General features: G+C 63.5%; 1 protein-coding gene across 1 annotated transcript; it reads left to right on the top strand.

Moving 5' to 3' along the window:
• Positions 1-7,690: 7,690 nt before the first annotated feature.
• On the top strand, positions 7,691-22,024 carry FBXL16 (F-box and leucine rich repeat protein 16). Its single transcript, XM_030284940.4, has 6 exons — positions 7,691-7,824; positions 16,817-17,527; positions 18,313-18,821; positions 19,299-19,383; positions 19,880-19,943; positions 20,738-22,024. Exons 2-6 carry the CDS (start codon positions 16,832-16,834, stop codon positions 20,884-20,886), a joined length of 1,503 nt encoding a protein of 500 aa, XP_030140800.1. The 5' UTR covers positions 7,691-7,824; positions 16,817-16,831; the 3' UTR covers positions 20,887-22,024.
• The last annotated feature ends 1,164 nt before the right edge of the window (positions 22,025-23,188 follow it).

Raw genomic sequence — 23,188 nt, 5'->3', positions numbered from 1 at the left:
CCCCAAGTTACAGATCCGACCCCCAGGGGTGCACCCTGAATTCTGTAGGCCCGAGGCTGTGATAGCTGAAGCTGTCACCCCGGGCTAGGAACACCCCATTGTGCGTACCCCAAACTGTGCACACCCCAAAGTGTGCACACCCCAAACTGTGCACACTCCAACTGTGCACACCCCAAACTGTGCGCACCCCAAACTGTGTGCACCCCAAATTGTGCACACCCCAACTGTGCACATCCAAACTGTGCACACCCCAACTGTGCACACTCCAAACTTTGCACACCCCAAACTGTGCTCACCCCAAACTGTGTGCACCCCAAACTGTACACACCCCAACTATGCACACCCCAAACTGTGCACACCCCAAACTGTGCACATCCCAAACTGTACAGACCCCAAACTGTGCACACCCCAACTGTGCACATCCCAAACTGTGCACATCCAAACTGTGCACATCCAAACTGTACACACCCCAAACTGTGCACATCCAAACTGTGCACAACTCAAACTGTGCACACCCCAAACTGTGCTCACCCCAAATTTGTACACCCCAAACTGTGCTTACCCCAACTGTGCACAACCCAAACTGTGCGCACCCCAAACTGTGCACACCCCAAACTGTGCACACCCCAAACTGTGCACACCCCAAACTGTGTGCACCCCAAACTGTGCACACCCCAAACTGTGCACACCCCAAACTATGTGCACCCCAAACTGTACAGACCCCAAACTGTTCACACCCCAAACTGTGCGCACCCCAAACTGTACACATCACAAACTGTGCACACCCCAAACTGTGCACACCCCAAACTGTGCACACCCCAAACTTGTACACCCTTGTCTATAGACACCCCAGGCCAAGTGCACCCCAAATTTGCACAGCCCAGGCTGCAGCCAGCCCTGTCTATGACACCCCAGCTGTGCAAAGCTCACACCCCAAATTTGGACACCCCAGGCTGCAGCTCTCTGGTTCATGCATCCCCCAGAACTCTGCACCCCAAGACGTGCACATGTGGGGCTACAGGCACCCCAAGCTGGCTACACCCCAAGCTCTGCACACCCCACACTACAGCCCCCCTGGTTTACGTACAACCCCCCCCCAGAACTGTGTACCCCAAGAGTGACACACACCCCAGCCCTGAGATCCACACCCCACAGCTTCCCTGCACCCCGAGTTCTGCACCCCAGGCTCTGCACACCCTAACTCATGCACCCCCAACCCCGCACAACCCAACCCTTGCACACCCCAGGCTACAGGCAGACCAGGCTATGCACACCCCACGCTACAGCCCCCTGGCTTACACCCCCCAGAACTGCGTACCCCAAAAGTTACACCCCCCAAACTCCTTATAACCTCCCCCATCCCCAGCAGCGTCCCCCTCCCCACGGAGACTTTTCGAACCAGGGGGAGCCCAGGCCCGTGGCGCCGGGGCTGACACGGGGGTCAAGCACATCTGAACCCCGAATTCCCCCTTCCAAACCTGGGGATTTCTCTCCATCCCCTCCCTTCCAGCCGCTATTGTGCCACCACTCCAGACCCCACCATTAATTAAGTTTCCATCCAGTGACAGCCCGCCAAAATGTTTGAAATAAACACGGAACAATTGGGATGGGATGATACAGGCCGGGAACAAAGTCCCCGGGCAGAGGGTGGAGCGGAATGGAAATGAGGGATTGTAAATTGGGATGGTGGGAAGAAAGAGGGGAAGGGGAGGGGGGAGGCAGGCGGGGAGAAGAGGATTCACAGCCCTCCGGCCATGAAATGATGCTGAAAGAAGTCATGCTGCTGGAATCCGTGGAAAATGAGGGGCCGGAGGGGCAGTGGGTTAAGGTGGAGCGGGTGGGGATGTCGGGGTGTCGGGGGGCTGGCTGGGGGTCGGCTGGGGGTCTCTGCCCGCTGCCCTCGTGCTGAGCTGCCATGTGGGGTTTGCCAGAGGGTGGCTGGGCCGAGGGTCTGGCTGTGCCCGGAGGGTCACAGCGACCCCGGCGTGGCGGGGACACGGTCCCAGGGCCGAGCCGGTGACACAGGGAGGAAGTGGAACCGGCTGGGCTCGCAGCTGGGCAGGCAGGAAACCAACCAAGGACCCCTCCAATGGCTTTGGCCAAGTGCCAGGGGCGAGGTGGCACCAGAGGAGGCGTGGCACCAGAGGCAGGGTGACACCAGGCTCTGGTGTCCCCACCCAGACTGATCCCCAGCGGCGCGCTCAGTACCCTGCGGGATGTTCCCTTGGGACACGCCGGGATGCAGGGAGCTGGGGCACGGTGCCACCATCCCCGCGGGCACATGGCAGTGTCTGCCCTAATGCCAGCGCCCCCTCCACAGCCCCCGACCCACCTTAACTGGGTGTTACTGGAGAAACGCCGGCACCAGCTGCACCACCAGCCCTGTCTTCCCTCGCTCCACGCGCTGTGGGGCACCCCGGCAGTCGGGGCACGGCCATCGGGGGGTCCCGGAGCCCCTCGGAGCAGCCACCGCAGCTGGGTTTGAGGGGGGACCGGGCAGCACCCCGCAATCGCCTCAGACCCCCGGAGCTGCCCCTGGGGCTCAGCACCGCCGGGCACCCGCCGTGCCCGGAGATGTCTGCTGGCCGTCCCCTGCCTGTGTCCCCAGCGCCACCGTGTCCCCTGGCCACCGCTCCTTGTCCCCGGCCGGCGCAGGGTGCTGTCCCCGTGGGACCGGGGCGGAGTGGGGGGTCCGGAGCTGCCCCCCGTCCCTGCCGCGTGTCCGCCGGCTCCGGGCCCCGGGGCCGCTCCGGGATGCTCGGGCTCGCAGTGCCCTCTGGTGACCGCCGCCCCCGGCCCAGGGGACTCGGGTGGGCTGCGGAAAAACACGTCCCGCAGCGGGGCAGAGCTTCGGCTCGTCCAGCAGCACCGCCGAAGAGCGCCCGGGGACAGCCCTGCCCTGGGCGGGGATACCCCACACCGCGCCCCGTGGGGCTCCCACAGCTCCTCCAGCTTCTCACCGCCACCCCCACAACGCCTTTCCTCCTTTTATCCCACCTAAACGCTCTTCCAGCTGAAAACTGCTTCCCCTTCTTCTGTCTCTGGAGTCCCTGGCGAGAGCCTCTCTCTGTCACCCTTCCAAGATCCCTCAGGTGTCACCAGGGTCCTGGAAGGTTTCCCCCAGGCTGCGTGGCTCTCCCAGCCTTTCCCCACCAGGCAGATTCTCCAGCCCCCTGAGCATTTCCATGTCCCCCCCGGACCCGCTGGGACTCATCCAGGATTGCTCTGTCCCAGACCCATCTGCCACTCGTGGAGCACTCCGTGCTCCGTGCAGGAGCTTCCTTTGGATTTTGGTGATCCCATCTCTTCCTTTGGGTCACCCCAAAGTTTTTCTATCCTGGGCAGCTCCCCTCACCGCTCCTGGAGTTTCTGGCAGGTCCCTGGGACATCCACGCTGCCCACAAAATGTCCTTGTGGGGCACGGGCAGGAATGCTCCAGGCTAAAACCCTCCTGGAGGGCTGCGCAGGGGCCGGGGGTCCCCAGCCTGTCCCCACGCAGCTTCCCATCCCCCCGGGCTGCGTGGGGAGCTCCCGCCCCGCCGAGCACCCGAAGGAGCTGCGGCTGTGGGAGGCACCCACCTTGTCTTTAAAAAATAGCTCAGGAGGCTCGGCTCAGCTCCCAGCCCGTGCCTGGGGACCCGCAGGAGCTCCTCCCCATGGAACCCCCTGGCTCTGTCCCCTCTCAGTGTCCCCTCTCACCCAGACCCCCAGGCTGGTGTCCCCGAGAGTGGCAATGTGGAGCTTAGGGGGTCTGCCAGGAGGGGACACACGGGGGAGGGTCCTCAAGGCAGGGCAAGGGTCCCCAGTGGCAAAGTGGGGATCCCCAAAGCAAAGATGGGGTCCACATGTCAAAGCAGGGGTCACCATGGCAAGGTGAGGGTCACCATGGCAAGATGGAGTCACCATGGCAAGATGGGGTCACCATGGCAAGGTGAGGGTCACCATGGAAAGGTGGGGTCACCATGGCAATGTGGGGGTCACCATGGCAAGGTGGGGTCACCATGGCAAAATGGGAGTCCCATGGCAAGGTGGGGGTCACCATGGCAAGGTGGGGGTCCCATGGCAAGGTGGGGTCACCATGGCAAGGTGGGGGTCACCATGGCAAGATGAGGGTGACCATGGCAAGGTGGGGTCACCATGGCAAGGTGGGGTCACCATGGCAAGGTGGGGGTCCCATGGCAAGATGAGGTCGCCATGGCAAGCTGGGGGTCCCATGGAAAGGTGGGGTCACCATGGCAAGGTGGGGGTCCCATGGCAAGATGGAGTCACCATAGCATGGTGGGGGTCACCATGGCAAGATGGGTGTCACCATGGCAAGGTGGGGGTGACCATGACAAGATGGAGTCACCATGGCAAGATGTGGTCACCATGGCAAGGTGGGGGTCACCATGGCAAGGTGGGGGTCACCATGGCAAGATGGGGGTCCCATGGCAAGGTGGGAGTCACCATGGCAAGATGGGGTCACCTTGACAGGGTGGGCATCCCATGGCAAGGTGGGGTCACCATGGCAAGGTGGGGGTCACCATGGCAAGGTGGGGTCACCATGGCAAGGTGGGGGTCCCATGGCAAGGTGGGGGTCCCATGGCAAGTTGGGGTCACCATGGCAAGGTGGGGGTGATCATGGCAAGGTGGGGGACCCATGGCAAGGTGGGGGTCACCATGGCAAGATGCGGGTGACCATAGCAAGATGGAGTCACCATGGCAAGGTGGGAGTCCCATGGCAAGGTGGGGGTCACCATGGCAAGGTGGGGGTCACCATGGCAAGGTGGGGTCACCATGGCAAGGTGGGGGTCCCATGGCAAGGTGGGGTCACCATGGCAAGGTGGGGGTCACCATGGCAAGGTGGGGGTCACCATGGCAAGATGGGGGTCCTATGGCAAGATGGGGGTCACCATGGCAAGGTGGGGATCCTCAAAGCAAAGCAGGGGTCCACATGGCAAGGTGGAGTCACCATGGCAAGGTGGGGGTCCCATGGCAAGGTGGGGGTCACCATGGCAATGTGGGGGTGACCATGACAAGGTGGGGGTCCCATTGCAAGGTGGGGGTGACCATGGCAATATGGGATCACCATGGCAAGGTAGGGGTCCACATGGCAAGGAGGGTGTCCCGTGGAAAGGTGGGGTCACCATGGCAAGGTGGGGGTCACCATGGCAAGCTGGGGGTGTCCATCGCAAGTTGGGGGACCCATGGCAAGATGGGGGTCCACACTAGTGGGAGAAGGTTCCCAGGAAAGGATGAGGCTCCCAGCAGCTGGAGGAGAGTCCTCATGGCTGGTTGAGAGTCCCCACAATAAGATGAGGTTCCCCAGAGTGAGAAGGGGGTCCCGCAGCAGCGTGGCCATCCCCAGCTCCCCGTGAGGACCCCCACAGAAGCCCGGATGGGGGGAACCCGAAGGGGAATCAGCTCCTCGGCAGGGAGGAGCTCTGAGCCCCGCGGGGTCAGCACCGAGGGGCCGAGCCCAGGGCTGGACAGACCCCCCTGCTCCCCCCACCGCCGGGCCCGTCCGTGCATCCTGCGGGGCAGCGAATGGAGCCGCTTATTGATTCGCAGCCCGGGCTAAAAATAACTTTCAACTCTTCATCCCGAGCTGTGAAAAATCCCCCATTGCTAGGCGACCGGTTACCGGGAGACAGCGGCGCTAGGCGACGGCGGTTGCTGCGGCGACGGCCCCGGCGCACTGCGGTCCAGCGCGGCCCCGCGATGCTCCCGCCGCACCGGGAGCGCTCGGCACGGCCTCCCGGCGCCTGCGGTGGCACAGGAGCAGAGGGAGCAGTGGCACTTGGCTCCCGGCTGCTGGCCCGCCTCAGAGTGGGGACATTGGTCACCGCCCTCCCGGCGCTCAGGAGGGACAGGCTTTGTGGGGCAAGGGGGTCAGGAGGGTCGTGGTGGTGACCTCTGGCTGCGGGGTGAGGTGGGGTGAGCAGCACCCCACATCAGCACCACCCCCTGGACTGGTGGCACCCCTGCTGTGTCCCCTTCCTCAGGGACACAGACACACGTGGAGTCTCCTCTTCGCCAGTGATGAGTCCTCTTGAAGGAGTTTTCAGCTTTCTTGGCGTGAAAATGCCTCCAGGACATGGGGCCACAGGAGCTTGTCCCCTCTGAGTCCTGGAGGTGGCAGGGATTAGTGACAACAAGCCTATGTCAGCACCGAGGGGACATCAGGGACCACGCAGGTCCCGCTGTCTCCCAGTGGCACTTGGCCTGCTCTGGGTGCAGAGTGTGTCCCCAAGGGCCACACCTCAGCCTTTGCTCCCAGGCTGCTGCTGGTCAAGTCCCCTGGGACACCTCCTTGGGGGCAAGACACTGCTGGGGGGACAAGGGACTGTGGGGAAAGACCTGCAGTTCCTCAGGACACACGTGGCACCTGGATGAGGCCACACAGCCCTGCAGCCACTGTCCCCTCCAGCATTTGTCCCCCAGTGGGCAGGGTGTGCTGAGGGTGTGAGTGTGAGTGTGAGTGTGTGAGTGTGAGTGTGTGCACAGCCTCCTCCCCCAACCCCCCTGCCAGCTGCCCGTGTGAAACCCAACCTGCCTTATCAATAATGGAAGCAGGAGGCAGGGCCGGCTGCAGGCAGCTCCCTCAGCCTCCCCAGGGCCGGAGCTGCTGCTCACATGGGGCCGTGAGAGGGGAAGGCAGAGAGGATGGGGTTAAATGTGGCTGCTGGTGAAGCTGGGCCCAAGCTGGGTGCTGAGCTGGGGGTGCTGGGACATGTGGGACAGCAGTGGGACAACCCCAGCAGTGCCAGACGTGGCTTGGGCAGGTGATTCTCCCCCAGATGTGGGCACAGCTGCCTGGCCTGGGTGTGCCTGCTGTCCCTGGGGGTGTCCGGTGTCACCGCTGTGCCCCAGGGGCTGTCAGCAAAGCCTGAGGTGGCTGCCGGGGTGAGTGGGGTCTGCAGCAGGATCCGCACCAGGATCTCCATCCTGCCGTGCCCTGCTGGGGAGAGAGCCAGAGCAAGCATCTGTCTGTCCTTCCAGCCGCCCATCCATCCCTCCATTCGGCCTTCCAACCCTCCCTCCCTTCATTTCTCCATCCACCCCATCCCTCCATCCCTCCATCCATGCCTCCATTTCTTCTTCCACCTCTCATCCCTTCCTCTCACCATTCTTCCCTCTATTTCTTCATTCCTCCATCCTCTCCAACCCCTCCATCCCTCCACCCTCCATTCATCCTTCCACCCCTCCATTTCTCCCTGCATCTCCCCATCCTTCCCTCCATTTTTCCATCCCTCCTTCCATCCTGCCACCTCTCCATCCCCCCTGCATCCTTCCATCCCCCATCCTTCCACCCCTGCATTACCCACCCACCACCCCAGTGCCTGCAGCCCCGCTGCCAGCCCAGCCCAGCCCAGCCCAGCCCTGCCCGCTCCCCCCGCACCGTTCCCGGTGTCCCGCACCTCACCTCGCCTCTCCCGGTGCTCTCCCGGTGCTCTCCCGGTGCTCTCCCGGTGCTTTCCCGGCGCGCTCCATTAGCGCTGCCGGTGGCCGTGTCCCTTTAACAGGCTCGGCTGGTGACACGCGTGTGCGTGTGTGCAAACGCGCGTGTGCGTGTGCTCCCATCTCCCTGGGCTGGCTGGCAGCAGGGCCCCCCTTCTCCATCCCCCCGGATCCGGATCCGGCCCCATTCCCCCCCTCCACTCCCCGCTTATTTTTCCTGTTGTTTCGCGGGGTTGGGGCGGGGGCCGGGCGGGATCCGGCCCCTTTGCCAACGGGGATTTTTGGGGGGATTATTCGCCGTTTTCTTCCCGGTGGGATTTTTTGCTGCGACCGAAAGAAGACGGGCGCAAGGCATGGCATGAGCTTCGGGAGACGGGGCTGGAGGTAAGAGCCGCTCGGGAAAACCCTTCACGACACAAAGCCGGTGCCGGGGTCGATGCCGATGCCGGGGTCGGTGCCGGTGCCTGTTCTACCGGTACCGATACCGGCACCGGCACCGGCACCGCCACCACCCCCAGCCGCATCCCGCATCATGGAGCCGCGTTATATAACGGCAGCGGAGCCGGCCCGGCCCCGGGGCTCCGGTCCGGTGCCCCCCCTCCGCCCCCGCCTCCCGGTGGCTCAGCAGAGGACGGTGGTCGGTGTGACCCTCCCCCGCCCCAGTGATGCTGCCCCCTCCGCCCCCTCGGTTTGGGGAGGGGGATTTGGGGGTCTGATGCGCTGCGTGTCCCCCCCGCCCCAGCAGGGAAGGGGATCCGGTGGGTCCCACGGGCGGCTCTGGGATGGAGGTGTGAGGGGACAGCGCTGGAAGGACACGGTGGCCTCAGTGTGGGGTTGATGCTTGCCCCCTTCCACCTCTGCCGCCAGCCTCTAAAATTCTTCTTGTCCTCCCTGCTGGCACCACTGGCATCCCCGATGCTGCATTCAAACACCCGAACGCCCCAAAACCTTTCTGTGGAAGCGGGGTGACACCAGCCAGGGGATGGGGGGACAGGGGCAGCCTGCCCCATTCCCAGAGCCCAGGGGTGGAGGAAGGGGAAGGCCCTGGCCGGGATGGGGCTGAGCTCCACAGCTCGGGGCCGTGGATCCCCATCAGACCCCGATGGGAGCCCGGGGTTTGTTTTGATGGGGATGGGCAGAGGGATCAGTGCATGGGGTTGGGGACCAGGCACACTCGACCCCACAGAATGGCTGGGGCTGAGCACGGCTGGGGGAAACTGAGGCACGGGGTTCTGACAGCAACCAGCTAGATCTCCCCAAGATCTGGGCCATGTGGGGGTCCAGGGGTGCCATGGGGCACTGGGCTGAGGTAGCTCTGCCTCTTGGGTACCTGCTGGTGTCGGTGGGACGTGGCAGTGCCTGGGCAGGGAAGGCTGGAGCATGGAGTCCCTGCAGCAAGGATTCTCCTGGCAGACCCTCTCCATGCCCACCCTCTGCCCGGGGTCTGGGGGGTCTCAGGGCCCCTGCACAGCACCCCGAGGGGCTCAGCACACAGCAGCCTGGGAGCAGCGGGCACAGAGCGAGCGCTGTGCCATGCTGGCATCTCCCCTCCTCTGGAAGCTGGGTGCTGATTTCACTCCGGCTACCAGGAAGAGGGAGGGAGGTGGCTTTGGAGTGGGGAGGACTCGCTCAAGCATCCATTTTTAATGAGCTAGATATCTATTTTTCCCCGAGCTGGCTTCCCCCACATCGATCCCTTTGCCTGCCCCCCTCCCCGTGCCAGCAGCTCCATGGCAGAGGGGATCAGCAGGACAAGCACCCCTGGCAGTGGGACCCTCCTGCCCCCCAAATTCCTGGGGAAGGAGTGACCCTCACTTGGGCCAGGGTGAGGTGAGAGTGGGGAAAGGATTGTCCCCTCCCGTGGGGTCCCAGCCGTGTTGACCATCCTGTGGGGAGGTGGCCAGACAGAAGGACAGCCGGAGTGGAGCACTTGGAGTTTGGAGGTTGGATCCTGCCCCTCCACTCTGCAGATTTCAGCCGTGCCTGGCTCAGCATCTGGCAGCTCCATGGCAAAGCCCCATCGTCCTGCCCGCAGCTGTGTCCCCATCCCCATCTCCTGCTGCTCCCCAGCAGTGCCTGTGCAGGAGGAGCCGCACCCGGAGAGGGGAGAGGGAATTTGGGAGGCGAGTGGGTGCTGCTGGTGTGGGAGGGAGCAGGATTGGGTGTGCAGGCGAGCAGAGCTCCTTGGCAGCATCCCACCCCCTGCCAACCTCTGCCCACCTGCCACGGGGACCAGCCACGTGTGCTGGGTGCTCCAGGGCTGGCGGCTCACAGGGGAGCTCGGGGCTGAAGAGGAGAGTGTTTGGGGAGGGCACAGGCCAGCAGAAGCTGTTTTTCCAGGGTTTCTCCCTGCTGGAGGAGTGATCCCTGCCCAGCTCTTGGAAAGGGAAGCGGGAGGCCGGGGGCTTGTGCTGGGAGCAGGATCAGAATGGTGCCTGATGCTTTTTGGAGCCCGTGCTGACATTTAGCACCCACAGCACACCAAGTCAAGGAGTGCCATGGCTGGACACTGCCTGACCTGGTGTCCCACCAGCCCCATGCCAAGGGCCCCTGCTTTACCCAACCCCAGCTCCCATCGGATCCCTGAGCCCAGGGGGAAAGGGGCAGCAGTGCCTGTGTGGCTGTTGCCATGTCTGGAGGGATGAAGGGTTTGGGGAGGCACAAGTCCCAGCAGCACCTGAGGGGCACATCCACACCCTGTGCTTGGAGACAGCTCTGCTGCCTCCTCGGGGGATCCTGCATTTCACCCCTTCCCGGGCCAGGAGGGGCAGAGGGAAGGGCTTGGGACGCACTGGGAGCTGTCACTGGGCTCTGGCTGGGCTGGGAAGGACCCAGAGCATGAGGAGCATGAGGAGCTGCTCTCTCCTCTCCTTGCCTCGGGCAGTGGGGAGCAGGGACCAGCTTGGCTCAAGCACGAGCATCCTCCCATGGTGGGAGAGGGAAGATGCCCAGAGGAGGCTGAGGGGAAGGGAGCAGGGCTCCAGCTCTGCCCTGGACCTGTCCCTCCTGCACTCCTTTAGAGTGGGGCATTCCTCCCGAGGGGACAGGGGCTGCCTGGAACAAGGGGACAGGTCAGAATTTGTTGTCTCGGGGAGAAGGGGGTTTAGCAGAGAAGTGAAAGCTGCTGCAGGAGGGGCCTGTGGTCAGAGGGAACCCTGCTGGGAGGAAATTTCGCTTGACCAGGCTTGGGGCTGGAGGGCTGAGGGCTGGGGGACAGGAGCTGCATCTCCCAGTGCTCCCAGTGCTCCTGGTTCTCTCAGCAAAGCCCAAAGCAGTGGGGACCTGAGCAGAGCTTGCTGCTGGCACCTCAGCCAGCTTTTCCCAGCTCCCTGGGGATGGGGCTGACCCTGCCAAGCCTGAGCCTGACCTCTGTGGGACCTGAGAGATTGCAGTGCCGGGGGTTCCTATCGTGACAGCTCCTCTGCTTGGCCAGAGCTGCAAGACCCAGCCCCGGGCAATGGGACCCAAACCAGTCATTTCCCAGCCCCTCCTGAGCATCTTTATCCACTGCCAGGTGGAATGAGCTCCCTGGCACCGCTGGGAGCCAGCAGGGCAGCGGGAAAGCTGCGCTCAGCCCTTAGATCTCCCCAGGAGCTCTCAGAGCAGCTCCAGGAGGGTTTCCCAGCTCCCATCACACACACAGCCGGTCTCCAGGGCCAGGCGGAGAGGCGAGGCCCTTCCCTAGCCTGAATTCCTGGATTGTACAGCAAGGAAAAGCAGCACTGAGTTCAGAGCTGTGCTCCGAGCTCTGTCCCAGCTCACCTGTGCGAGCGCCGAGGCTGGAGCACGAATCCACCTGTGCACACACACACAGAGCCAGGTACAGCATCTCCCTCCCCAAACACAACCCCTCCATCTCCGGGGAGCCTCCAGAGTGCTCAGCGGCCCCTCTGCACCGCTGGGGCGACCCGAGCCCTCTGCAGAGGGTCGGAGCACGGGCGATGCTCCGACCCAGCGGCACCGGCAGAGCCCTCCGGGGCCACCGGGCAGGGCCGGGGAGCCGCGGGCCGCGCGTCCCCGGGAGCGGCGGACAAAGGCTGTAAGCGCGCCCCGGTAGGGCGGGCGGGCCGCTCCGCCTGGAGAGAGCCTTGATTTGCTGCATTAGTAAAAATAGACGGTAATGAATTCAGCTGATGCAACCCCGGCAGCGCGGGCACGGCGGCTCCGGCTGCGGCTGCGCCAGCGTGAGTGAGTGTGAGTGTGAGTGTGAGCGTGAGCGTGAGTGTGAGTGTGAGTGTCTGAGTGTGTGAGTGTGAGTGTGAGTGCGAGTGTGAGTGTGTGAGTGTGTGTGTGAGTGTGAGTGTGAGTGTGAGTGTGTGTGAGTGTGTGTCTGTGACTGTGTGAGTGTGAATATCTGAGTGTGTGTGAGTGTGTGTGTGAGTGTGTGTGAGTGTGTGTGAGTGTGTGTGTGAGTGTGAGTGCGAGTGGGAGTGTGTGTGAGTGGGAGTGTGAGTGGGAGTGGGAGTGGGAGTGGGAGTGTGTGTGTGAGTGAGTGTGAGTGTGTGAGTGAGTGTGTGAGTGTGTGTGTGTGAGTGTGTGTGTGAGTGTGAGTGTGAGTGTGTGTGTGAGTGTGTGTGAATGTCTGAGTGTGTGAGTGTGATTTTGAGTGTGTGTGTGTGAGTGACTGTGAATATGTGTGTGAGTGTCTGAGTGTGTGAGTGTGAGTGTGATTCTGAGTGTGTCTGTGAGTGTGAGTGTGAGTGTAAATATGTGTGTCAGATTGTGAGAGTGCGTGTGACTCTGAGTGTGATTTTGAGTGTATGTGTGAGTGAGTGTGGGTGTGAATGTGTGAGTGTGTGAGTGTGTATGTAAGTGTGAGTGTGATTCTAAGTGTGTGTGAGTGTGTGAATCTGAGTCTGTGTGAGTGTGTGAGTGAATGTAAGTGTGTGTGTGAGTGTGTGAGTGTGTGAGTGTGTGTGTTAATGAGTGAATGTGAGTGTGTGAGTGCGAGTGTGTGAGTCTGAGTCTGAGTGTGTGTGAGTGTGTGAGTGAATGTGAGTGTCTGAGTGTGAGTGTGTGAGTGTGTAAGTGTGTGAGTGTGTGAAAGTGTGAGTTGGAGTGTGAGTGTGAGCCGTGGCTTGTGCCAGCCCCCCCGCTCCCCGCGGGCTGTGCGGCCCCGCGTGTGCGTGTCTCCATCCCCGTGGCTGTGGGAGTGTGAGTGTGAGTGTGTGAGTGTGTGTGAGTTGGAGTGTGAGCGGCAGCGGCGGCTCCGCACGGCTCCGCCACCCGAAACCCTCCGGCAGCAGCTCTGGGTCCTGGCAGGGCCATCCCAGGGCTCCGGGGCGGGCCGGGGGCAGCAGCGGGGGCTGCAGGACCCGGGGGTGACAGCAGAGGGGCCTCACGGGGACCTTGTGGGGCAGTCACGGATTCTCTCGGGGTCTGCCGGGCCGGTAGCGGATCTGCCTGCTGGGATGTGGTAAGATCCCTTCCGAGGATCTGTTGGAGCAATACTGGACCTCCACAGAGCCCCAGAGGGGTGATGAGGGCTCCATTCTAAGGATCTGCTGCGGCAGGAGCGGATCCTCCCAGGCCCGGCGCCACAGGGCCGGATGCTGGCAGGGACACGGGCGCCGTGTCCTTGCGGGGCGCCGCTGTCCCCGGTGCTGCCCGGGGCCGCTGTCCCCGGTGCTGCCCGGGGCCGCTGTCCCCGGTGCTGCCCGGGGCCGCTGTCCTCGGTGCTGCCCGGGGCCGCTGTCCCCGGTGCTGCCGGGCACATCCCGCTGTCCCCGGTGCTGCCCGGGGCACATCCCGCTGTCCTCGGTGCTGCCCGGGCCGCTGTCCCCGGTGCTGCCCGGGGCCGCTGCCCTCGGTGCTGCCGGGCACATCCCGCTGTCCCCGGTGCTGCCCGGGACCGCTGTCCTCGGTGCTACCGGGCACATCCCGCTGTCCTCGGTGCTACCGGGCACATCCCGCTGTCCCCGGTGCTGCCCGGCAGGGCCGGGATCCCGGGGGCTCCCACGCCGGCCAGCCCGGGATGTCCCTTGGCCTCGGGTGGGCTGTCGCAGAGCTCAGCCCCACTGCAGCAGGATAATTGTCTGATCCAGGAGCCCGGGATCGCCAGGCAATGCACGAACAGGGTGGCTGATGGCCCTGTCCGGGTTTTAAGGCCTTATCCCTCCTCGCTACCACGTGGAGATAGTAAACTCCCCAACAGGTTGAGCAAGCTCTGTCTCCCTGGCATTTCCATCCCATTCATGCCAGCATCCTCATTGTCTGCAATGTTTGTGGTGACAGGCTCTCAGGCCCCAGCTTTCTTCTCTCTCCCTGCGTCAAATCCACCCCCCACCGCTGCATCATCACTCACCGTGGGTGACAAACCCCTCCAAACCTCTCTGCCTGTGACGTACCCTGTGAAATGTGCACCCTGCAGTGGATCCAGGAGGCTGAAGGGCTTTGACCTTTGCTTTTGGCAGGTTTTCTCTCACTGGGCTGGGATCTGGCACTCCACTGCTGGGAAACACTTCCCCATGAGAGAGAAAAGGGGGGCTGAGACAGAGGGGGGCTGCAAATCTGGGCCCATCCTGTGGGAGCCCAGAGCAAGGATGGTTCACCAAGCGCTGAACAATCCTGATGATGATGGTGTGCTTGGCCCACTCATGCGATCTGCAAACAGTGAGATGACAGGGGGAAGGGAAAGGGACAAATCTCTGCTCTCCTGCTGCTTTGCAGTGCCCAAAAAGCATATGGAGGTGTTCATGGAATTGCTGGAACATCTGGGAGGGGCTGTATTGGCACCTCCAAGGCAGACAGCTTCAGGTTTGTCTGTCCATCCGCTGTCTCTGGGCTGGGAGTGCCTGGGGAGGCGCAGGGTGGGCTCTGGGTGCCCCTGCACTCAGCAGCTCTGCCCTCCAGGGGTTGTGGGAGCTGCACGCTGGACATCAGAGCAATGTGGCCTCAGCCCTGGGCTGCAGGAACTGCGGGGCTGCCTGCCTGCAGGCCGGGTCCTTCCTGGGGCACAGGAGGGCAGATGCCAGCACTGCCCCTTGCTGCCACAGACTGCAGCTATTGGACCCCGCTCCCCTCCCAGCCCGTGCCCACCTTCTCCACACTGGGGTCTTTCCCCAAACACAGTTCCATGCCTGAGGGTGGTAGGAGCACCCAAATTCTTCTCAGCTCATCTCCTCAGAAATTCCTGCCTGGCTTCCCCCCACCGCTGCCCAGATCCTCCTGTGCCCAGAGGCTCGATTCTCTGTTCATCTTTCTATTGGAAGTGACTTCCAGCTCACTCAAGCTTCGGGATTTCTGTGCTCTGTTCAGGCAGCCTGGGCTCCCTGGGCTGCGGGCCTGGCTCAGCTTCCCAAGGAAAGCTGCTGAAGCCCCTGAAGCCCCTGAGCCCCCCTGAGCCCCCTGAGCCCCCTGAGCCCCCTGAGCTCAGCCTCAGGGACCAGCCGAGCTCCGAGCTGCTTGGATGTGGTGCCAAAATCTCCTGCTGGCTGCATGTGAGTCCGGCGGCTTGTCAGCATCTGTCTCCTCCTGTGACTGTCCCCTTGGGCTCCCGAGGCTCAAGGCTGCCCCTGTGCCACCACCTGCCCTGTCCCCGGGGCCAGCCAGCGTGCCCAGCGGCTCTGGCTGCGGGCTCGGTGCCACCTGGTAATGATCTGTTTGGATTGGAGCTCTGTGGCTGTGAGACACCCCGGTGCACGTTCTGTTCGCTTCCCTAATTGCTGCCAAGCGCTGAGCCGCTGGTTTCAAGTTGCTCTCTTCTCTCCCCTGCCCTTCTCCTGCTTTCAGGCGGGTTTAATACATGTCCGAGCCCCGGGCTGTCTGCACAGGGCTGGGCTCGGCCCTGGGGCTGCATCCCGGTGGCGGCAGCTCCCGCCAGCCCCGTCCCGCTGTGCCGGGAGTGGGCTCCTCGGGACCCGAGCATCCCGCGGGTCCTCCAGATGTGCCACCAGCACCTGACTGCGCTCCCGAGCTCTTTTTTGGGTGGCTGCTCCCTCCCTGGCTGCTCTGGGAGAGCTGGATGAGAGTGAAGGGGATGGGCACAGGGGGTCTGGGTTCCATCCTGCTTCCAGGCTCGGGCACCACGGAGCTTGGCCATCAGCAGGATGCTCTTCTCTCAGTGCCCCTCCATCAGGGTTTGACTTTCTCCATCCCAAATCAAGCAGCTATAATAATTCCCTTGCTTTTATCTCGGGTCTGGGAAGATCTGGCAGCCAAGAAGGTCCTCAGCTCCTGTCATTGACGGATGGATGTCCAACCACCCCTTGGGGCTTCAGGGCCAGCTCCCTGTCCCCTGCTCCGTGCCCTGCAAGCTCCATGTGTTTAGCTCCTTGTGCCCCCAGGGGTAGCCAGGATCAGGTTTTTGGCAGGGTTTGGCGTGGCATTGGCACACAGGCCGCGGGCAGGGCAGGCAGCAGTCGGGCAGGGCCCTGTGCCAGGCCTGGGCAGGGCAGGGAGAGGGGGCTGAGCCCCCATCAATAATTCACCTCCATATTTATAGAGGGAAATGCGTTGAATAATGGATGGCAGGCGTGGCAGGGCCGTAGGGAAGCCAGCCTTGATGCCACAGCAACATTTACTGGCCGGGTGCTGCCCGGCTGCCTCGGGGCTCCGCAGAGATCGGGGCACTACGGCTGGCACGGGCTCACTGCTGAGTGCTTGGCTGGCATGGTGGGCACGGGCAGCTCTGCTCCTCTGCCTCTGCCCACTCCCCTCTGCAAAAATGCACCAAAGGCTGGAGCCCCTCTGCTCTGGGGCTAGGCTGGGAGAGCTGGGGGTGCTCACCTGGAGAGGAGAAGCTCCAGGGACAGCTCAGAGCCCCTTCCAGGGCATAAAGGGGCTCCAGGAGAGCTACAGAGGGACTGGGGACAAGGGATGGAGGGACAGGACACAGGGAATGGCTCCCACTGCCAGAGGGCAGGGATGGATGGGATATTGGGAAGGAATTGTTCCCTGGCAGGGTGGGCAGGCCCTGGCACAGGGTGCCCAGAGCAGCTGTGGCTGCCCCTGGATCCCTGGCAGTGCCCAAGGTCATGTTGGAATAACCTGGTCTAAAGGAAGGTGTCCCTGCCCATGGCATGGGGGTGGAATGAGATGAGCTTTAAGGTCCCTTCCAATGCAAACCAGTCTGTGGATCCTTCTCCGTCTGCCATCGGCCATGCTGGATTCTAGGCTCAGAGAGGCATGTGAATGACCAGGGACAAATCCCCATCTGTCCCTCATCACAGGGGGACGCCAGGGCAGCTTCTGGGAGAACCCTGCTCTGTGTCCCAGACATGTCCCCTCTGTGGCTGTGTCCTGCAGCCCTGGTGCCATGTGCCACCCTGCTCAGGGCCCCCAGGATCTCCCCCCTCACTGGTGCCACCACGTCCCCCAGCCATGGCCACCTCCCTACCAGACCCAGAGCCCCTCACCCCACACCCCTGTGTTACAGAGAGACCTGTGGAAGATGTCGAACCCGAGAAACGGCGACACCAAGCCCCCATGTTTGCCCCGCAATGGACTGGTGAAGATCCCCACGCAACCCAACGGCCTCGGCTCCGCCAGCATCACCAAAGGCACCCCCGCCGTGAAAAACCGCCTGTGCCAGCCTTCCTCCGTGCCTGCCATCCTCAGCCCGGCCTTAGCCCACCGCAGCGACCTGCCCATCCCCAGCCTGGCCTCCCCGCTCTCCTTGGCCACCCTGGCCAGCGTCTCCTCCCCTCCCGGCGCTTCCTTGGTGGGACTGAACGCGAGCGAAGGCTCGGAGCAGCCCTCTCCGGAGCGGCTGCCAGGCTCTCCCTCGGAAAGGCAGCTGGCCGTGGACGAGAAGATCCTCAACCGCTTGTTCTGGTACTTTTCGGCGTGCGAGAAGTGCGTGCTGGCGCAGGTGTGCAAGGCATGGCGGCGGGTGCTCTACCAGCCCAAGTTCTGGGTGGGCTTGACGCCCGTCCTGCACACCAAAGAGCTCTACAACATCCTGCCCGGTGGAGAGAAGGAGTTCGTCAGCCTGCAGGGCTTCGCCGTCCGCGGCTTCGACGGCTTCTGCCTCGTGGGCGTCTCTGACCTGGACATTTGTGAGTTCATTGACAACTACCCCCTCTCCAAGAAGGGGGTCAAGTCCATGAGCCTTAAGAGGTCGACCATCACAGATGCAGGGTTGGAGGTAGGTGACCCTGCTGAAGTGACCGGGGTGGCTGAGATGTGCTGGTCCTGGTGGCCTTGGGGACACGCACATGGGCAGAGCTTTCAGTGGTTCAGTGAAGGAGCAGGCAGGTGGCATGGCCACCCCACAGGGGCTGGCAGCACGGGGACGCTCTGCTTGTGGCCTGGGCAGTGGGGTGGGTGCAGCCCGTGCAGGGTCAGGGCGATGTTGGGGCTTCATGTGGGTGCTGCCAGGAAGGCAGGGCCAGGTGAGGTGGCCGTGCTGCTGGGTGGTGGTGTGGCAGTGGGTGACAAGCCCTGGGAACAGGACATTCCTGCTTGGCTGGCTGCTCCCCAGCCAGGGGGTCACCTAAGCAAGGGGCTGAGGGTCAGAGATGGGGCAATTCAGGGTCCCCACTGAGGTCCTTGCCCTGTGCCATGGCCAAACACAGCACCAGCTGCTCCGTGGGCACATCTCACCCGATGTGAGGTCCTGTGCTGGGAGCGGGTATCAATCCCAGCCCTGCCAGCAGCACCCGGGGCAGTGCTGGGGCTGCACCCAGGAGCACCCAGCACCCAGCACCCAGGACAGGAGTCCCTGTCTGTCCCCTCCCATTCCCCACTGGTGCTGGTGTGTCCTAAGGCAGGCATTGAACCATGCCAGGGAGGTCCCAGGGAGAAAACCGGACCCAGGCAAGTCTGGGAGTGGTGGGAAGAGCCACCCAGAGGGAGCTGGGATGGGGGCACAGGGATGCACAGGGGTGGGTGGCAGTGCCCAGCACGGCCTGACCCCCTGCCCCCCGGCAGGTGATGCTGGAGCAGATGCAGGGCGTGGTGCGGCTGGAGCTGTCGGGCTGCAACGACTTCACGGAGGCCGGGCTGTGGTCCAGCCTCAACGCCCGCATCACGGCGCTGAGCGTCAGCGACTGCATCAACGTGGCCGACGACGCCATCGCCGCCATCTCGCAGCTCCTGCCCAACCTCACCGAGCTCAACCTGCAAGCCTACCACGTGACGGACACGGCGCTCGCCTACTTCACCGCCAAGCAGGGCTACACCACCCACACCCTGCGCCTCAACTCCTGCTGGGAGATCACCAACCACGGCGTGGTCAACATGGTCCACAGCCTGCCCAACCTGAGCGTCCTCAGCCTCTCGGGCTGCTCCAAGGTGACGGATGATGGTGTGGAGCTGGTGGCCGAGAACCTGCGGAAGCTGCGCAGCCTCGACCTGTCCTGGTGCCCCCGCATCACCGACATGGCCCTGGAGTACATCGCCTGCGACCTGCACAAGCTGGAGGAGCTGGTGCTCGACAGGTAAGGGGCTGTGCTGAGCTGTGCCGGGCCATGTTGAGCCGTGCCATGCCATGTTGAGCCGTGCCGGGCCATGCCATGCCATGCCATGTTGAGCTGTGCCGGGTCATGCCATGCCATGCTGAGCCGTGCCAGGCCATGCCATGCCATGTTGAGCCGTGCCAGGCCATGCCATGCCATGTTGAGCCGTGCCAGGCCATGCCATGTCATGTTGAGCCATGCTGGGCCATGCCATGCCATGCTAAGCTACGCCAAGCCATGCCAAGTCGTGCCATACCATGCTGAGCCATGCCATGCCATGCATGCCGTGCCATGCCATGCCATGCCAAGCTGTGCTGTGCCATGTCACCTATGACAAACCATGCCATGCCAAGCCGTGCCATGCTGAGCCACGCTGGAAGCAGAGGGTGCAGCATGGGGGCCATGGTTTGGGGACACCCATGGGTGACCAGCTGGCCCTGACACCCTGTGTCCCGGCAGGTGCGTGCGGATCACCGACACCGGCCTCAGCTACCTGTCCACCATGTCATCCCTGCGGAGCCTCTACCTGCGCTGGTGCTGCCAGGTAGGTGTGGAACACGGCTGTGCCCGTCCTGGCTCAGCACGGCAGAGAGGGCATGGTGGCACCTCCCTGGGGACAGCCATGAGCTCAGGGCGGGTTCCTGGGGCTGGCTGAAGACCCCAAGACTCGGTGCCAGGAAGCAGAGAGCTCCTGTGAGCTCAGCAGGACTCAGCCCTGGCACCCTGACCCTGCATCCTTGCCCCAGCACCAGAATCCCCAGACCTGCTGCGGGCTCCCTGCCGTGGCTCCCCTCCCTGGCGCACAGCCCAGACCCAGCACCCCAAAATCCTGCCCAGCATCCTGCTGCAGCATCCCACACCCCGCTCAGGCTCCCCTCCCCAGCACCCAGCTCCCTGCAGCCTGTCCCATCGCAGGGCCAGCACAGTGCCCAGCACCCAGCCCTGCCCCCAGCTCCCTCCCCAGCCTGGCGATGCTGAGCCCTGGTGCTGTGCTTGTCCCCACTGTCCCCTGCTCATCCCCATCCCATCTTCTTTTCCAGGTGCAGGATTTTGGCCTGAAGCACCTCCTGGGCATGGGCAGCCTGCGCCTCCTCTCGCTGGCTGGTGAGACCCTGACCCTCTGCCAGGGACCAGAGATGCCCCAGGGCTGGGGAGGCACAGGGCATGGGGACAGTGAGAGCCCTGGGGACAGCCTGGGGACAGCCAGCATGCCCCAAGCCAGCAGGCACCTGCACCCAGCCCAGCCTGTGGGGAGAGATGCACGGCTGGGCTCTTGGGGTGCGCTGGTTTTTGGGGTGGTGGTGTTTCAGGAGCTATGGATTTGCAATTCAAGTTTTCTGGGGTGTTGGTTTTTGGGGAGCTAGGGGACACTGCTTTTTGGGATGCTTTATTTTTCTTTTTTTTTTTGAATACCGGTTCTTTGAGATGTTGGGTTTTTAGGCTGACCTTGGGGTACAGGTGTTTCGGAGCAATATTCTTTAGCATGCTGGTTTTCTGGGTTTTTTTTGTGCTAATTTTGATGGTCTTGGTATTTTGGGGTGCTGGTGCTTTAAGGTACTGGTTTTTGTGTGCATTTTTGTGTGCATTTTTGAGTGCTGGATTCTTTGCTTGCTGATATTTTGAGTGATTTTTTTGTATTGTTAGGGGTTTTGGGGTACTTTTTTTTAGCACGCTGATTTTTTTGGGTTCTGTCTTTTGGGTGTGTTGAGTTTTGAAGTGCTGGGATTTTGAGGTCTTGATCCTTAGGTCCTTTGGGGGGGGATTTTGGTGTTTTGGGATGTTGGTGCCTTTGAGATGCTATTTTTTGGGTTGCTATTTTTTGGGTTGCTATTTTTTGGGTTGCTATTTTTTGAGGGCACTCTTGTTCAGCCCTGACAGTGCACCCTGTCCCCTTGCAGGCTGCCCCTTGCTGACCACCACGGGGCTGTCGGGGCTGGTGCAGCTGCAGGAGCTGGAGGAGCTGGAACTCACCAACTGCCCCGGGGCCACCCCGGAGCTCTTCAAGTACTTCTCGCAGCACCTCCCGTGCTGCATGGTGATCGAGTAGCGCCGGACCCGGCCCACCCCGGCCGCATCGCCCACCCCATCTCCCTTTGGCTGCTGGGGGCTTCCAGAGACGCCCCCGCTTCCAACCAAGCCCGGCCATCCCCCCCGAGGGGCGCGGGGCTCCGGGGGGAGATGGGGCAGGCGTCCCCCCGGCTGCCATGTACATTCCCCCCGCCGCCGCCGCCATCGCCCGTGCTCCTCCCGGTGTCCTGCCAATCCCTCCCGGACAGACGAACGGACATCACGGCAGCCCAAAGTGGGACCCCCCAGCCGCATCCTGCTCCCCCCGCCCCGGTGCCGAGCGGGCACACGGCCCCGCCGCCAAGGATGCTCTGGGCACCAAGGATGCTCCCAGGGATGGGCCAGAGGAGGATGCTGATTTCTGGGGGGCGGCGGAGGCTGGATGGGTCCCCTCACGCCCCTGGAGCGGGTCACCGAGCCCACCCCCCACCTCCCCGTGCTGCGTGTCCCCTCCAGTCCCATCCCGGTGAATAGGATGCCCCTCTCCGCCCGCCCGCCGCCCTCGCATGCTCGCTTGCTTCAGTCTCGTGCTACGGCAGGTTTCGGGGTACCCGGGGGGACGGTGACAAGTGACAGCCCCACTGAGCCCCTCCACGCGGCTTCGCCCCGGCCGGATCCTGCCCCGGAGGTCGGGCTCCCCTGGCGAGGGAGTCTCCACTGCACCCCGCGGGGCTCTGGGGGTGATGCCAGCACCGAGGAGCCACCCATCCGTCTGGGATGGGACATCCCGGGGCACCGGGGCCGGCTCGGAGCCACCGCGGCAGCGCAGAGAGACCACAGGAGGTGGCACTTAGGACACGCTGCCACCGCCACCGCTCTTCCAGCTGAAAAGCCATCGCCTCGATGCCAGCGGCAAGCGGGGCACCGGGGGGACCCCTGGGCTGCGCCGAGACGGGACCGAGCCGGCGTGGGGCTGGGGTGCCCACGGGGACCCAGCGCGGAGGGGCTCGGTGCCACCCCGCGGCATTGCCCGCTGCCACGGCAGCCGTGGGAGGAGCGTGGGCATGGATATGGACACGGACACGGGATGGGCACGGACACGGACACGGACACGGACACGGACACGCTTTCGGTTTGTTTTGCCTTTGTACCGGCCGGGAAGGAACTGCTGCACCAACTGCCGCCTCCGCTCCCTGCTTTGTCCGAAACGGCCCTTTCTGACCCCAACATGGCACAAAGAGGCCCTGGAAGGGGTTTTGGGGGTCCCCGGGGCTGCGGGACAAGGTGGCACTGCTGGGGCCTGGAGCACCCTGGCACGGGGGCGCAGGGCTGCCTGCACCCCCAAAGCCAGCGGTGTCCCTGGGCGCCGGGGCCAGGCAGGACAGCGGCACACAGAGGGTCCCCTCACCCCTGCAGCTGACAGCAGCAGTTTTGGGGTGCCATAGCCCTGCACAAGCCCCCAGTTCCGGTTACACTGAGGGCACCCATACCCTCCTCTGCACCCCCCATGGCAGTGGCCCCCATACCCCCTGCACCCCTATATCCCTCCAGTGCATCTGTACACCACCAATGCACCCCACATCCTCTCGGCACCCCCATTTCCCCCCCTGCAGCCTGACCCACAAGGCTCCCACAGACCCCTGACCCCCAGTTATCCCCTTGCTTCCCCATCCCCCATGCACCCCGAATACCCTGGACCCCACATCTCCCCGGCACCCCCCAATGCACACCCCCACAGCAGTGTGCCCCGAGCCCCCCAGCGCACCCACAAACCCCTGTGCACCCCTGTAACACTCCAGCTCACGCCTACACCCTCAATGCACCTCATAACCCCTCGGCACCCCCATTTCCCACCCTGATCCATAATACACGCCACATCCCCCTAAACCCCATTTTCTCCTGCACTCCCTGTCCCTCTGGGGTGCAGCTCTGGCATCCCCGTTCCCCCCGGATCCCACATCTCCCGGACATTCCCACCCCTGGTAACACCCGGGAACCCCCCGGTACTCTCTCCTCCTGCCCCCCCAGTCCCAGTACAACTCCCACCCCTCCCACTCCATCCCAGCGAACCCCCACTCCCAGTGACCCCCACGGGGACCCCCTGCACCCCGGCCCCCGCGCTGCCCCGATCCCCGGGCTCCGTGCCCGCCCTGTGCCCCCAATCCCCGGGCTCGGTGCCCGCCTTGTAACCCCGACCCCCGGGCTCCGTGCCCGCCCTGTGCCCCCGATCCCCGGGCTCCGTGCCCGCCCTGTGCCCCCGATCCCCGGGCTCGATCCCCGGGCTCGGTGCCCGCCCTGTGCCCCCGATCCCTGGGCTCGGTGCCCGCCCTGTGCCCCCCGAT

This window comes from Taeniopygia guttata, chromosome 14 (assembly GCF_048771995.1).
Source record: "Taeniopygia guttata chromosome 14, bTaeGut7.mat, whole genome shotgun sequence".
NCBI lineage: Eukaryota > Metazoa > Chordata > Aves > Passeriformes > Estrildidae > Taeniopygia > Taeniopygia guttata.
This window is presented reverse-complemented; position numbering and strand designations above follow the sequence as displayed.